The sequence below is a fragment of the Equus przewalskii genome, chromosome 24, assembly GCF_037783145.1.
Source record: "Equus przewalskii isolate Varuska chromosome 24, EquPr2, whole genome shotgun sequence".
In the NCBI taxonomy this organism is placed as follows: Eukaryota; Metazoa; Chordata; class Mammalia; order Perissodactyla; family Equidae; genus Equus; species Equus przewalskii.
The window spans coordinates 30,388,704-30,405,753 of NC_091854.1; the positions used below are offsets into that span (position 1 = coordinate 30,388,704).

The following is a 17,050-nucleotide window of genomic DNA, read 5'->3' on the forward strand; positions in this document are numbered from 1 at the left end:
ACACACACCCCGTGAGTGTGAAATCTTTTAAATTATGATAGATTTTCAAGTTTCCTGAGACAGAGTTTAGTATTACTTTAGTCCTAAAAATCCAATCAGGAAATAACAGACCTCTTAGTATGCAAAGCTGTCTGCTGGGTGCTGTGTAAGGGATAATATTTTTGTAAGAAGCACATTAAATGAACACTGAGACTAAAATCATGTTCTCTGTCTGCTTATGAGCCACAAGAGCACAGACAAGCAAGCTCATCTTTGCGAGCCTTGGTTTCCTGAATCACTAAGACGGAACCCGTCAGCACCATCAATCTTTACAAGGTTGTTGTGCGTATCAAAGGTAATTACGTGAAAGTATTTTTGAAAACTCTAAAGTGATATACACCCATAAAATATTGTTTTGAATCGAAAGCACTTTCAATTTTATCTAAATCTTTAAACAAAGCCAATGAAATGCGATTTTTAAAAAATATCACACCGTGCCTTTCATGTGTTTTTCAAATATTAAAACAAAAGCTTTTATCAAAAGCTTTTATCAATTCATGTGGAACGAACCAAATAAATTGTGGTATTTTATGTCAGAAACATGCTTGCAGGGTATTATGCTTTGCCTGAAGAACTCCCAAATTTTAAGGCAAAAATAGAACTGAAGAGAAAGTAAGACATACATTCTCCATTAATATTTTTTAAAGGATAGGAAATTCTAGTGATATTTTTCTTTTTTAAAACAAAAAGGAAAGTTAGAATTATACTCTCTTGGCCTCAATGGTCTTGCCAATGCCATCCTTTTCTAAAGACAGTGGATATTTGCAGAATAAGGCTGATTACCAATTAGATTAACTCTGTGGTTTCTCTATCACTTCACTGTTACGTATTCTATTTAGTCAATCTCATTTTCATTTTCTTTATAATTTCAATATGCACAAATAATAACATATATGGTATACACTCATAATAATGACTATATATTACATAGTATATACGCTATATCATACATATGTTATAGTAATTCATAATTTGTTTTTTTAAAAAAGCATCTCCATTCAGAAATTTCCTAAACCACCCCAACAGAGAACCCCATTATGAAGCTCTAAGAATCGATCTAAAACTAATTTTTGAATGTTCTAAGCAAGGATCAGGGAACTACAGCCCACAGGCCAAATATTCCCGTTTTTGTACAGCCTGTGAGCTAAGAAAGGTTTTTTACATTTTCAAATGGTTTTCAAAAAAGAAAAAGAGGGGCCAGCCTAGTGACATGCTGGTTAAATTCCCATGCTCCACTTTGGCAGCCCAAGGTTTGCAGGTTCAGATCCTGGGTGCAGACCTACACACAGTTCATCAAACCATGCTGTGGTGGCGTCCCACATACAAAGTAGAGGAAAATTGGCAGAGATGTTAGCTCAGCAACAATCTTCCTCACCAAAAAAAAAAAGAAGAAGAAGAAGAAAAGAGGAAGAATATTCTGTGATTCACGGAAATTATATGAAACAAATTTCACTGTCCATAAACATAGTCATGCTCATTCCTTTACATATTAACTATGACTAAAAGGTTGTGACAGAGACAGTATGGCCCAGCAAAGTCTAAAATAGTCACCATCTGGCCCTTTAAGAAAAAATTTTTCAATCCAAGTTGTAGGCCAGAAACATTTGTACTCCCTACTGGTGGGTACTCGATGGGTGAAGGACGCAATAATACAGAAACCACGTTAACTATATCACCAAATTCCATCATACAGCACATTTACAATTTACATAAGACACCTTGAGGATCACTATCTAGTCCAATTTTTCAAACCACCTTCTGAGGGAACTAATACCACCTACTTTTAGGTCAGAAATGGAGGCTCAGAGAGGATGTAGACCTGGAATTCATCAGAAGCCCATGCGACCATGCTCAGTGCTCGTTTCCTTACCTCAGGATGCCTCATTGTCACAGCATAAATGTCACTGCTACCACTGCCACTTTATTTGGGAGATTAATAAAGACATTAAAGTTTGTCACTAAAAAGTGATTATAATCTGAATCATCTTAATATAATATTTCTATAAATCAGAATATTAGAGAGTTATACAATTATTCCAAATTACTTTTTCCTTGAGGAAAATACTAGATATTTCTCATATTTATGAGAGCAGAAGTTTCTCCAAGTTTGTGTGAAACTGGAATACACCAGCCTTATTCCTTGCTGGAGTCATCTTAAGAACTTCTTTTACCTTCCACAAGAGTTTAAAGAAGTTTAAGTATTTATGAACATCAAATGATATTGTAAAAATTTAATAATTTTAAAGTATAAGGATTAAAATGATAATTAAATTTTTAAAATATGAAAGAGACTCATTGGCTTAAAATAACCAAAACTTAAGAATTTCTGAAATTTTTGAAAAATTTTCACGCAGTAAAATATTTCATGCCTTGCCCACACACACACAGATTAAGTGCCACTATTTATTTAATCTCTCTATACGTCAGTAAACTTTAAATTGAAAGTGAAAATAGTAAAAAAAGAAATTGTCAAATTTCAAATTTGGCTTCTTTGCAAATTTCACCATTTGAGTGATTTTTTCTACTCAGAAGTTAGAGATATAAGTATTTAGTACTGAAATTTCATTTTGGTAGCCACAATGGTTTATATAAAGCACATTCTGTCCTCTGACCTTTGGTCAAATTATTTGTTCCAAAAAAATTTTTCTTGGAATATATTCAAACTTCACCAAGCAAAGATCTATGCGAAATTATTATGAGAATAACACCAAATGGGATAACATGATCCAAGTTCCTGATTCTGACATAAACTGAGAGCAAAACGTGTGGAGGAACCAATAAAATGGACCTGGAAAATTCAGTATTAGCTTTCTATATCATTTAATCAAGACACTTTTTAAAATCTCAGAATGGTAATCTATACAAATGTTACCCAAAAAATCTTCTTTGCCCACCCCAAATAATTTCAAAGCCCAGGTCAGTGTCCCAGACCAGTCTCATCGTAAGAAACACTTGGAGCCTTATTGAAAATAGATTCTTGGACCCTCCACAGAGAAATCGGTAGGTCTGGGGCTAAGGAATCTGTTTTCAGTAAGTGTCACAGATCAGCAGTTCTCAAAGTGTGGTCCCCAAACCAGTAGCTCCACCCCAGATCTCATGACTCAGGTCCAGGTGAGAAATACTGACCAAGATAAATCTTATCAAGGAGACAAGTTGAAGAACTTTTTGTAAAACACGAAGTTTTCTTCAGATGTGAGATATTACCATATTAGTATGAACACAGGCTTATTTATATTATAAATACATATCGTGTGTGTATTGTGTGTATACATGCATACCACTAGCTCTGTAGCTGAGAAGGCCTAGAAACAACACCACACAAGGGTCAAAGAGCATCTAGCACCCAGATACTGCTTCGTAAATCCCATTCTCCATAAAGAGGAATCAGGGCTCCTTGGAGAAATGGCTCCTTCCGGTGGTATAGCAGGAAAAGTACAAAATCAACCTGAAATGTGTTGTAGTGCTTGAAAGTAAGGAAATCTTCAAAAAAGAAAATGTTGGGGACACATCAAAAAGACAGAGGGGCCAGCTTGAATAAGCTCCCATTGGCCAAATATGGGACACTCTGAGCAGTAAAATAAATAATGACAGTAACTGATTATAGCCCATGAAATAAAATAAGAATCCATGGTCCATCTTGATAGGAAGGAAGAAAGCATACTTCTCACAGAGCCCAGCACTATATCCTGTGCACATGAAATATTTCTCAATTGAGTAACACTATTCCTAAAATGGCCCAATTCACATTGAGCATTTTTGCTTATTTTTCTTCTCTAAAAATTTCAGTTGGTTCTTTTTTCTACCATCAATTTCTCTCCTCATTGTATTTACGCTTTCCTTTATATCCTCGAGCATGTGGAGCTGTCCTTTTCTGCTAATTCCACACCTCTGTCATTTCTGGAGCTGTTTCTCTTGACTGATTTTTCTCTTCTTCCTGGTTATGAGTTACATTTTCCTGCTCTTTCATATATTTTGTATTTTTAACTGGATGCCAGACATTTTTGAGTGTTAGATTGTATCATTTTGCTTTAAGGAATGTTATATTTTGTTCTGGCAGTCAGTTAAGTGACTTGGGCACAGTCTGGACCTTTCAAGCTCCTTTTAAGCTTTTTGGGGGATGCTATACGTTAACTTTGACTCTAAGGCTAATTTGACCCTATTTTTAAAGTGTGACTATTATGGGGTTTCTGCTGAATGTCACTGATATTCTATGAGGTCTCTCCAATCTGCTTGGGAAAACTTGAATAATTCCTGGCCCTGTGTGACTTCTGGGAATTCTTTAGCTTACAGCTCCTGGTAATTGTTCTCTTCCTAGAAGTTTTTCTTACTCAATATCATGGGCAGATGGGTATTCAACCGGGGAGTCAAGGGGACGCCAATGCTAATTTCTGTGCACTTCCCTGCTTGCAGTACCCTGCCCCATGAATTCAAGCCCCCTTCCGCTCCGAACTCCTATCTCTATCTCCTCGATTCAGCAACATTGCTGGGCCCTGCCTCAGTTCCTCAGCCCTGCGCCATGTCCTGGAAACTGCCTCCAGTCCAGAAAGCCTACGTAGCATAGGACTCACTATGTTTCCTTCTCTCAGGAATCACAGTTCTGGTCTGCCTTTGTCCAGTATCTGAAAATAAATGTTTCCCACATTTTATCAAGTTTTCTAACTGTTTATGCCCAAAGAGTAATCCCAGACCCTATTATTCCCCCATGGCCGGAAGCCACTTTTGTTGCATTTTTATACTGACTTCTGAAGATACAATGCATTTACACTGTTGAATACCCGGTTTTCTTTACAGGGAGTAGTGAAACAGGGTGGTGAATACTTCTCATATGCACTTCCACAAGTCCCTGTGTTTATGACATCACAGCATCTTCAAACTCTGTTGTTATGTTCTTTGTCTTGACTCTTAGCTCCAGGAGGGCAGGGCCTAATTCTGAGCTGTTTACCACTGTTCCCCACACTGCTCCTGGTGTACAGTAGGCACCTAATAAAGGAAGAAGGTTTCCTTCCTCCGTCTAAGAAAAACATCTAAAGCAGTTCCAAGATATCACGTTTCAATGGTCTCTCTCCTTCAGATTTTCTGACAAACATTAATATCTGAGCTCAAATAATGCCTTCCCTTAAGGGACATATTTATAGGGCTCTAAGTCCCTTATAAACACTAGGTTCCTTTTTAAAATATGCTTATTTACACATGGAAGCATTTGAAAGATTTCTCTTGTGAATTCTCTAATGTCCACAGAAGGCAATTTTGATTAAAAACTTTTCTGTAGTAACCACCATTATGGATTTTCTCTTCCATGGAGGTCTCATTTGTTACAGTGGCCAGCTCTTTCTCCTGATCTGAAGTCTTATTTAAATTATTTGGAGATATTCTGCCAGAGATGCACACAAAAATAGAATTCAAGGCAGAAACCCCATGTGACAATTGGTAAAATGGACATGTTAACCAAATCATACAAAGGAGAGAACAATTAACGTGGTGGGAAAAAAACCAAGAGGATGTTTCTCAAATTGCATGCTATTATGACGTTTTCCTACACTAATATTTTTAGAAGCCTAAGTTCAAAATAAAGCCAAAAGAATATGCTAAATTCATCATATGAACAAGTTGAAAATCTACTTAATTTATCATAATTTTCTCATTTTTCTGAGTCCTACCATTTAGATGAATAGACTACTTAGCTGATGAAAACAAACTTAAAATGTTCAGCTGCAGCTAAGGTACCATGCAACTTTATAATGTCTTGATACATTCATATAAATCGTTTCCAGAAAATGCAGACCTCAAGACATAACTATATCCTCTACATAATAAAATTTAAATCCTTACACATGGTCACAGAGCTTTTAACTGAGCACACTGCCCTGGCCCGTTGATAATATTTGAAATTCTCTCCAGAAGGCACCCGGTGAGTTTCTGATCACCATCCAAAGTACTGAGGTCATCGTAAGAATGTACTACTCTGCAGACGAATTCTTACCTCTGAACTAAAATCTATTTTGCTCAAAAAGCAGGAAACTTTCTGCCCCAAACCTCAAATATATCTTCACCCACCACCATGCTTCCTTCCTTCTCTCAATACTCAGACGTTGAGAGGAGCCGCCTCCATTTAAGACCAATCCTTCATCTGGGCTCTTTTTCTGGAACTCACCTTTTCAACCGCTCACTCTCTGTCATATATCTTCAGCGGGTCCCCTTCTACCATATCTTCAACTTTTCTCTCCCTGCTGGGTCATTTTCTATAGACTACAAACAAGCTCATTCTCTGCCATTCTATAAATGTCCACTCTTGGCTCCACCTTCCTCACTTTCCAACCTCAGCCAGGCTTTCTGGGCCTCTAGAGATTCATAGCTCGGTCATTTCTGTTGCGGACATTGGTCTAGGTTTCCTGGTTGCCCAGCATCTGACTGGAAAATCTACCATTTTGTGAAGCTGAAACACCGGCAGCTAGGGCACATTCTCACCAATTAGATACTCCCATTGAGGACACCGGCCCTAATGAAAACTGCACAAAGAAGCAGGGCCTCCTAGATTCATCAGTGGCAGCATCCAGTAACCAGCATTAGAGGTGTAAATGATGATCACGGGAACACAGAATGTTCAGATGTGACAGCAGTGGCATCCTATCTGTGATACATCTGTGGGGTGGCTTTAAGAATTAGTCTTGTGGACTAACATAAGTTATAAATATTAACTACAGCCTCATAATAAGTATAAAAACAAGAATGGTGGCAGCTATGGATATTTTCTTCCTTACAGTGTGCTTGCGTATGAGTGCGTGTATATATTTATATATATTACCTAATCTCTTCTCAATCTCCTCTTTGCCCTTATTATTTCACATAAGGATTCTTGGTGGTGTTAACTTTATAATTTAGTATTTGGCTTACAGACTACTCATTCACATGGGACCGTGACTGAAATGAGGAGCAATTAACATTGCCTGGAGATCAATGCTACAAATCTTGCCTAGAAACTGATACACCAACAACTGGGACATAGCATCTCTCCATTTTGGGGAGAGGGTTGGAGTATTTCCTGTTGTTTAAGGTGTAGTTGCATCTTATTAGGTGAAAGCATGAAGTTACAGGGAAGTTGTAGTTCATGTCTAGAAAGGTGTGTGTGGATGCTAAGTAGCCAACGGGGTGAATGATACTGGTGTTAACTCTTGTCTGTCAGCTTCAAACCCCGCCTCCTATACTCTGGTTTCCCGTGCTTGGACTGGAACTCTGCAGACCTCCAGGATTCTCACTAAATCTACCTGTCAGGGGTGCTAGAAGGAGTCTGGAAGGCTGATGGAGGAACAAGGGACTTGATCCTTCCCGCTTTGCTTCCCATTCTTGAAAGCAGCTCCCCAGCACAGGTTCTTCTCCTGGGCAGCCATAGTTGGCTCCAGGAACCAGGTTTTTATCTCCCACATTCTCAGAACCAACCACAGTATACACTCCTCAGAGTTCACACTTCTCTCAGAATACACGCCCATCCATATCGGCAATGTCCTGCTACCTGAATCAACAGGAGAAAAGAGGAAACCTAACGGAGAAGAATGTCGTGTAAAAACTGTATCTAAACTGCCTCCTAGAAACGTCCATGGATATAAAAGGAGGAGGGGTAGGACAGGCCTCGTAGCGCACTTCCGTACATGGAAGCTCTTGCATTTAAAAAAAATTGTGTTGTAGAACTATCCAAATGAATTTATTTGGTACTTACAGAACATATAAAAGATGGACCTTAAGGTCATAAGTCTTGAATGGATTCTTAAATAATGACTCCACATAACAGATGAATAATTTCAAGTCCCCTTTCATCCAGCACTGTATGTTCCAGTTTGCACCTGAATTAAAAATAAACTGCATTAAATCTGAAAAACATTCTGAACAACTCAGTGAAAGAGAAGAGCTAAATTAAATTTACCAGGGTTCGGATCCCACGTCTGTGACCGTTCTGAGAGAAACAGAACGAGCTCTAACTAGCCTGTCTGCCCAAGTCATTCAGTCCTTTTGGCCTTCAGTTTTTTGTAAAGTAAGAGAATTAAATCCAATTCTTGCCTCTCAAACTTTTTGTTTTTAATCCTGAACCACTTAAGGGACAAAAGACCCCAAAATTCACCTAGCCCAGTTCATTCTCACTCTACAAGAGAAAGGAGACATTAAATATCAAGGTACAAGCAAATCTGGAGCAGTCTTTATGCGTCTGCTTCAGCAATAAGGGCCTGCTGACCACATCTGGACTAAGGCACACGTCTTAAATTCCTGTTATTGTAATGTTACAGGCCCCAAACACAACGGATGCACGCATATTTCACTGCACACTGAAAAACTCATCTGATAATGAAAGATAAACTGTTGGTGATTCGTAATTTAGAAAGCAAGAATAGCAACAACTGAAAATCATGACTAACTTAAGACAACATTAAAACTATTTCAAAGCAACATTAAGGTGTTTCCCCAAACCTGAAGGCCTTCTGGCTGGGAGGGACTTCGCAATGCTGTTGAGTCCCATGAAGCACACAGCCTAGTTGCCAGAATAATAAATGGAAATCCTCAGTAATCACCACTTAACTTCAGTTACAAAAACTTAAACTCTCTTAAAAGCAACTGGTTCTGAGCCTTTATTTAGATGGAAAATTAAAATCTACAGCATCAGAATCATTCCTTTTGATAACTGAAGAAAGCGCTACCATTTTTTGATCATTTTAAGGCTCATCACAAGGAGCCTGACTTCTTAAGTTCATTCTTAGTACATTTAATAATCACTGGAATGGCTAAATTCCTTTACAAATTTAAAAAGTACCTCATTTAAAATTAAATTAAATGGCTATAAACTCAACTGGAGACACTGGGAGTTATTACTACTAACTCGTTTTAAAACTCTGATTTTATTGCACATGCATGCCTTATCCTTATTCCTAAACTGATTTCAACGTGCTGGAGTGCTTCTTCCATCCAATCAATGGTGTGCAACCAGGGGCAATTTGGCCCTGCAGGGGACATCTGGCCAAGTCTGGAGATACGTTTTTTTGGGGTTTTTTTGTTTTTTTTTTTTAAGATTTTATTTTTTCCTTTTTCTCCCCAAAGCCCCCCAGTACATAGTTGTATATTCTTCGTTGTGGGTCCTTCTAGTTGTAGCATGTGGGACGCTGCCTCAGCGTGGTTTGATGAGCAGTGCCATGTCCGTGCCCAGGATTCGAACCAACGAAACACTGGGCCGCCTGCAGCGGAGCGCACAGACTTAACCACTCGGCCATGGGGCCAGCCCCTGGAGATACGTTTTGATTGTCACAACAAGGGAGCAAGTGCTACTGGTATCTAGTGGGCAGAAGCCAGGGATGCTGTTAGCCATCCCACCATGCACAGAACAGGCCCCCACAACCAAAAACTATCTGGCCCAAAATGCCAATAGTGTTAAGGCTGAGAAATTCTGATTAACCCACACAAGATGCTACACTTATGTACACCTTTATTTTCACACTGTAGGTCTCCTTATTGCCCAATCAACTGATTCTGCTCTATTTGGCTTTTCCAAAAAGCTTGGAAACAGCTTTATTGTTTCAATTTCCAGATGCAGAATTATTAATGACATTAGCTACGTTCAGTATGCATTATTCTTAACAAAAAATAACCCTTGATTTAAAATATATATTGGTTACAGAGAGATTCCCTGTTTGAACAAATGTCATTATTCATAAAGTCTTTAAAATTGAACTAATTTAACAGTATTATTAGCCATTTGGTATTTTATCTATTTAACAAAAGTAACGTGCTTTTCTTATTTTAAAGCAAATTTAGAAGACTATAAGAAATGTGTTTATAGGTAAAAAGAGTTCCCTTATTACATTTTTATTCTGTTTTTATGGGATATAAAATAATTTTGGGCTTATTCATTTGGTCACATGATAAATCCTGATTTTTATCAATAATATAAAATGATGATATGTGTTAAGAATCCCATCTATAAGACATCTATTTCATACAGGTTTCAGAGAATGAAACATTTTGTTCAATACAGTTAAACATCGAATGCTTAGGACATTCAAATACTTACCTATTTGTTGAAAAACTAAAGAATTTACTGTTGAAACAAATGCCTTCCCTTCAACGTTGTGTGCAGGTACAGAGCAGTTTTTATCTTCCTCACTCCAAAAGCAACAGTGGAAAGTTGTTTTGGATGATAAGTTAGAAAAGTAGGTACCACTGGAATTAAATCTAGCTTCAACTGCCTCATAATGTCCATTCGAATTTGAAGTGTTCTTTGAGATTCCAGCAGGCAAGAGGAAGTCATAGGTTGCATTTGGTGGCATGCAAGACAACTGAAATCTCCAGGGAGTCATTGGATATGCCAAGTTAAAGGCAGTTATCACATAAACAAATTCTGTTAGGACATTAAAAAGACACATAGAAAAGAAATTAATTATTTTGACTAAGCGTAAATGGGAAGTATCTCATATTAAACCACGTAGGGCTCAATAGCAATTATTTAACCTTCTAAGTGCTCCCTCAGTGCCAGCGCACAGCTCTCTGCTTCCACCATACAATGTGTGAGATCTGAGAGGGTGCGCTTATTTATAGAGAGAGCGTCACTCTCTAGCACCGCTTTTTGGAAATTCATGCTTCATTTCCCTCATTAATCTAACATCTTATATTTATATTTTAATGAAAGAAAATTATAGCTAAATATTTCAATTTCCTTTCTTAAAAAATCATTCTTATTAATTTACATCATAAACTGGAAATATTTGGATATGCAATTATTATACAAATATTAAAGAGCTGTTTTAATATTTCTTAAAGAGAATAACACCAAAATGTTAAAACCAATTTTACTGAGTGCTTTTAGAAAGGGTTTGTCTTCAACATCAGGGCAGCTGGATGATCTCCTGACTGCCCGTGACCCTTCAGGTATATGACACCATTTAAAGATGCCTTTAGTGCACTCTCCAAGAATGGAGGCACAATGACAGACTTCCTACAGGAAACATCCACTGCTGATTAAAGACAATGATCACTTTTTAGACATATAAAAATTATGCACAATTATATAGTCCTGTACCCCAAAAAAATCCTCAAAAGTGATACTAGTTTTTAGTAATTGCTTGAAAATAAAATAATAATTAATTCTCCATAATTCTTTCTTTTACAAGTCACCCTAACAATCCAACAGCTGTGTGCCTCATATGCAAACTAACGCAGATGAGAATTTTGTAGGGAATTGTTTGGAACGAGAATTTTGAAGGATTAGGGTAAATGTAAAAATGTAAGAAAATAGAAATTTTTAAAAGTCAATTGCAAAAGTAGTTTTAAATTACAAAAGTAATACATGTAAATATATTTAAATAATACATAAGTAAATACTGTTAACAGTTTGGTTTCTAAACCTTTCTATAAACAGAAATTAATATAAATATGTATCAAATGCAAAAATTAAGGCAAAAATGATTAACATGACTAATATTATTTTGCCCACACTGATAACAGTTAGGTCTCATGATGTCACCAAAGGGGAATCCTCATTGCATCATATTCTTTTGGACTTCAATCTTTCTAACATGTTTCTGAAATCAGAACATCTCAATGAAAAGAGAATAGGTTATTTCTTTGGTTTTACAAAACTGTGGATATGTAACGGTATTAACTAAAAGCATTCTATTTTCTAGCTGCACATGGAGGATTCAATTGTCTGAACTGAAATTAGCCTAAGATCCTCAAAGTATTTGAAATCTAAAATGTATTAATGAACGTCATAGACATAGCAACAACTGAATCTGTTTATGTGAAAAGATTCTACTTTGTTTACACGCTTCCTTAGCAAATATTTCTTTCCCTCCAAGTGAGCCCTCAACAGCAAGGAGTCCAGAATTTTCATCTGAATACGTATGTTATCATGGTAACAATATCCCGGGATCTCTTCTGATTCACAAAACTTGGTCAAACCACAAACTTTTTGGAAAGCCGATGTGAAGCATTAGAGTGGAGCCTAATAAAAATTAGATAGAGAATATAAGAGAGAAAGGGTATGTTATTCCTCTTTGATAGTCCCTTGTAGCATAGTTTTTTTGAAATCTTTAGCGGAGGAGTTATCCTGGATATTTTCTGTAAATATATAGATGGCTAAAAGGAGAAAGAACAGTATGGACCACCAGGAAGACTCGTAGAGAAGCTCACAAGAGCACCTTTAGATTGGAGTGGCCAAGGAGATGCTCAGAACTAGTTGACACACAGGTAATTGTTGCCAGATAAAATGGGTGTTGCTAAAGATAGCCTGACTTTAATTTCAAAAACTTAGAACATAACCTAAATTAGATTATTTGAGTTTAAAAACAAATCAGAATATCTCTAGAATTCCTAAGAAACTAGTGAAGATAGTACACTCACAAGTCATCAGCACTGTGTGACTAATGTCAAACTGAAACCCGCTGTGGTTCATAGAAAAAAACACAAGAAACTAAAAGAAAGTCTGTAAGCTTTCTCTTGAGGATACTCCTGCAATGGGTAGGAGGAAGACTAGCATACATTTAATTTCTGAAAGCATTCTTCTGGTGATAGTCAAGGTGGAAATTTCAAAAGTAGACACCATCACTCCTTAATAACATCCCCTCTTAAAATTATATGTCATTGTTTACAAGAGTTATAATGGGGAATAACATTAAAATGGCATTTCCCTTCCATTTGAGAATAAACCCATCGTTCTGTGTCTTAGCTGTTTATTTTAAATATTACTACCACGTAAATTGTTCCTTGATACAGAAAATTAAAATTTTGACTATCATCTGATATATACATATATATATTTGTAATTTAATAATGCTACATTTGCTAAACAAAATACTTAAATGCCATCTTGTTTCTAAGTATGTTTAAGGGTGTTACTGTGTATATATAAGTTTTCTGTACTGTGAAAGAAAACAAAGTTAAAAAGCAAATGACGGGCAAGGAGAAAAAATGTGCAAAACATAATAAATTGTTGGGGCTTGTGATGGTTAATGTTACGTGTCAACTTGACTAGGCCCACAGGTGCTCGAACATTTATTCAAACGTTATTCCAGGTGTGTCTGTGAGGCTGTTTCTGGGTGAGCCTAACGCGAATCAGTAGACTGAGCAATCAGATCACCCTCTCTGGTGTGGGTGGTTCCTCAGCCAGTCAACTGAAGACCTGAATAGAACAAAAAGGCTGAGTAACAGGGAACTTCTGTTGCTTGCCTGCCTTGAGCTGGGACATCAGTCATTTCTTTCTTTTGAATTCAAACTGAAACATGTGCTCTTCTTGGGTCTCAAATCTGCCACCATCAGCTCTCCTGGGTCTCCAGCTTGCCAGCCACAGACCTTGGCACTTCTCAGCCTCTGCAATCCCGTGAGCCAATTCTTTATAATGAATCTCATTGTAGATATACAGAAATCCTATTGGTTCTGTTTTTCTGGAGAACTCTAACTAACACAGGGCTAAATATCTGTACATTTTAGAAATTTCCAAAAATCAACTAAGACCAATAAAATTCAACAACAAAATAGTCAAAGTATATGAATTAGAAAATCATATAAGAAATACAAATGGTCAATACACAGTGCTCGACCTCACAAATAAGCAAATAAAATTGAAATGGAATGTCATATTTTGCTTATCTGACAGGGAAAAAGGTAAAAATTCTTTGGCACAAGTGTGATGGCATAGCATTCATACACTTGTGCTGCGACTGAAAATGGTACAAAGCTTTGAGGAGGAGATTTCACAGTATCTGTGAAATTCAAAAATGTGCATACTACTCAACATAGGAATTAATCCACAGAAATATTCTCCCAAATATACAAAGATATATGTACACAAATTTCAATGCAGCATTATTTGTTACAGAAAAGGAAATGTCTATCGATAGGGCATTGGTAAAATAAATTACTACTTTAAGGTGCATTCATACAGCTCATTTTTGTGCAATTATTAAATAAGCACAAGAGTAAATACTGACAAGAAAAGTCATCATAATAAATTAAACAGCTGTTAAGTGGAAAAAGAAAAACGCAGAACAATACATTTAGACCAATTCCATTTTTGCAACTATAGATATGAATGTGTGTGTGTGTGTGTGTGTGTTATGGTTCTGGAAGGATACACTTCAGGTTGTTTATGGAGGTTCAGAATGGTTTTCATTTTCACACTTACACTTTTGTTCAGTTTGCATTTTTAATCAAGAGCATGAGAATTCCTAATTGGAAATGAGTAATTCTGTAGCCAGTAAAGGAAACAGCATCTCTAAGGGCAAAATCTCTACCTTATATATGGACATTTAAAAAGCAAGTAACTTACCCCAGTGTAACAAAGCCAGACAGAGTTTTTGACAAGTCATCTTACTTCAGAGAAGTATACCTGAAAAACAGTAAAGCTAAAACAAATACACAAACACACACACAAAACTGACATATATCCAAGCTGTCTGTGGAAGATATAGAAGGATTATAAACAAATCTTTAAATTTGATCCCTCTATAATACTGTGGCTCAGTATCAGAGAAATGTCTCACATTCAAGTATAAGTTATAGATTTATTCCTGTGCACATGCGATCTTACATAGTTAAAATATAAACCATATATTCACATATAGCATAATCAAAAACTTTTCCAAGTTCTTTTATGTCATGACTAACCAGGACAGGTATCACAGAAAAAGACTAAATGTTTAACTAAACAAAAATGTTCTCATAGTGATTAAACAAGTACAGCCAGTCTAACATAATTAACCTCATACTCTCAGTTCCTAAATTTCTTATTTTCTAAAGCCTTTATCTTTACTATAATACTACAAAGCCAAATGGTTATAGCATAGGGAATGACTGTATATTTATTTCCAATAAAGAGTAGGAAATTTTCCGACACACTTTTGGAAAACTACTGTTTACTTGCAGATGAGGTAATGTTCGCAGCAGAGGGCGATCAGAGTAATTCAAAGAAAGCCTGAGGGCTTAAAATATCCAAATGATAGGGATGATGACTTCAGAGGCAAGTTTTCCCATGAATTCTACTCAGTTCCAAATACATTCTGAGTAAGATTACTTGTACTCGTCTGTCACGAATTAGAAGGTAGCATAATTTTAATATATTAGGCTTAGATTTGTCATGAAACACTAAAGGCTTTTGACCTTGCAGTCTTTTTTACCATCTGAAATTGAGGATTCAGTTCACCACACAAAGTGAATCTGAGGTAGAAAGCCCTGAGTTAGGTGAAAGGAGTCTTGAGTGCCGGTCTGGGCTCTTGGACCAGTCAGCAGTAGGTCTCAGGACCTCAGGTTCCTCATCCACAAATCAGACTGATGGATGATCTCTACAACACCTTTCTGAGCTGCCTATGATTCTGAGGGATTTCATTCTAAAATAGAAATCACAGCTTTACCAAAGCATATTATAAAATATTAAGAGAGAAACACGTCTCCTAAGTCATATCTGAGAATTGGTACCAAGTGGTGAGTAAACAGAAAAACATGTTTGTTTACTTCACAACTTAATGAATCATAGGAAGAAAATGGGTGAGGACAAACATTTTGTAGTCTGGTAAATTTGTTTGTCAGACTACCAGTTTTTCCTCAGAATTTTGGTTCTCTATACACTGACATCACAGTTTCTTTAGGATTTCTAGCAATCGATTCAGTTTGGAATCCTTGTCATTTGATCATATTAAAAGTGCGCAAAGGGGCTGGCCCCGTGGCCGAGTGGTTAAGTTCGCGCGCTCCGCTGCAGGCGGCCCAGTGTTTCGTTAGTCCGAATCCCGGGCGCGGACATGACACTGCTCATCAGACCACGCTGAGGCAGCGTCCCACATGCCACAACTAGAAGGACCCACAACGAAGAACATACAACTATGTACTGGGGGGCTTTGGGGAGAAAAAGGAAAAAATAAAATCTTTCAAAAAAAAAAAAGTGTGCAAATTCCTCCCAGTTTTTTATGCTACCTGTTTCTGATACAAAACTTTCTAATAAAACAAATCCAAGGGCAAGTTTCATAATCGAGATGTGTCATAGATACACCATGTCACTGGGCTAAGTGCTGCAACGGAATTGACTAGTGACTAGTAATTCAGGCCACAGTTGACTCGCTTTGAACTCAGTGGATCAACTGAGTTAAGTGACCAAATAACTCAGGTGTTTTTCCTCACATACGATAACTATTCTTTTATTCAATGTTCCATGCAAAGCACAAACTATTCTTCCGGTTTGAATTCTTATAACCAGGTTTTGCTCTTATATAACAGAGAAACAATCCCAGGTGTGAAAAGGGCATAGTTGCAGCCTTGGAGAAATGGTGAAAAGTGGTACCTTACATAGACTCAAAGAGAAAAATGTTTATACGCGTGCTAAATTGTATCAGAAAGGAATAAAAGGAAGCTTACAAAAACGGAAATAATACAGAAAAAAATGACAGAAATTTTAAAACTGTGAAAAAAAGAAATCAAGCAAAGGGAAAACTAATGGTAAGGCAACCAAAATAAGTCTAACATACAAAACATCATTAAATTGAATTGACTTCCTAAGAATGAGCTATTTATTTGCCTTAAGCTTGTATATGGTCAAACTGTTCAATTATAAATTCACGGAGTCCCTAAAATAAAATGAAACCAGGAGCTTAGATGAAAATTTACAAATATTCCTAACACGAGGAACAGAAAGAAATTTTGCCTAACTTCATAAGACAACAAGCAACCTCCTCACAGGCCTCCCAACAGTATCAGTGTTTCATGGGAATTTCAAAATTCAATAATTTCTCAGCCCCTCCACTGCCAATACCTGGCTCTAAGCCACGTTATCCTCTGCCCATTAGAAAAGCCTTCTAACTGGGCCCGTTGCTGGTGCCCTTGCCCCCCAGTTCAGCCGATTCTTGAGGCAGCAGGCAGAGTGGGCTTGTTAACACGGAGCTCAGATCGTGGGTCTCTTCCCCCAAACCCTGCAGTAGTCCCCTTTCCACTCAGAGGAAAGGTACACGTCTTGCGCAAAGACACAAGGTCCTGGGTCTCTCCTGCTTCTCTGACCTCA

At 37.2% G+C, this 17,050-nt stretch overlaps 1 protein-coding gene across 8 annotated transcripts in view; it reads right to left on the bottom strand.

Moving 5' to 3' along the window:
- LEPR (leptin receptor) overlaps window positions 1-17,050 on the bottom strand; it is a 73,771-nt gene that overhangs the window by 42,627 nt on the left and 14,094 nt on the right. For 6 of the 8 annotated variants that reach the window (XM_070592254.1, XM_070592249.1, XM_070592248.1 and 3 more), the window contains exons 3-5: window positions 14,336-14,395; window positions 10,085-10,411; window positions 7,751-7,874 (exon numbers count right to left, since the gene is read on the bottom strand). In XM_070592254.1, the coding sequence (XP_070448355.1) occupies window positions 7,751-7,874; window positions 10,085-10,411; window positions 14,336-14,375 (491 nt within the window). In that variant the 5' untranslated portion in view covers window positions 14,376-14,395. Of the gene's footprint in view, window positions 1-7,750; window positions 7,875-10,084; window positions 10,412-14,335; window positions 14,412-17,050 lie in introns of all 8 variants that reach the window. The other 2 variants (XM_070592251.1, XM_070592250.1) reach the window with 1 other exon arrangement.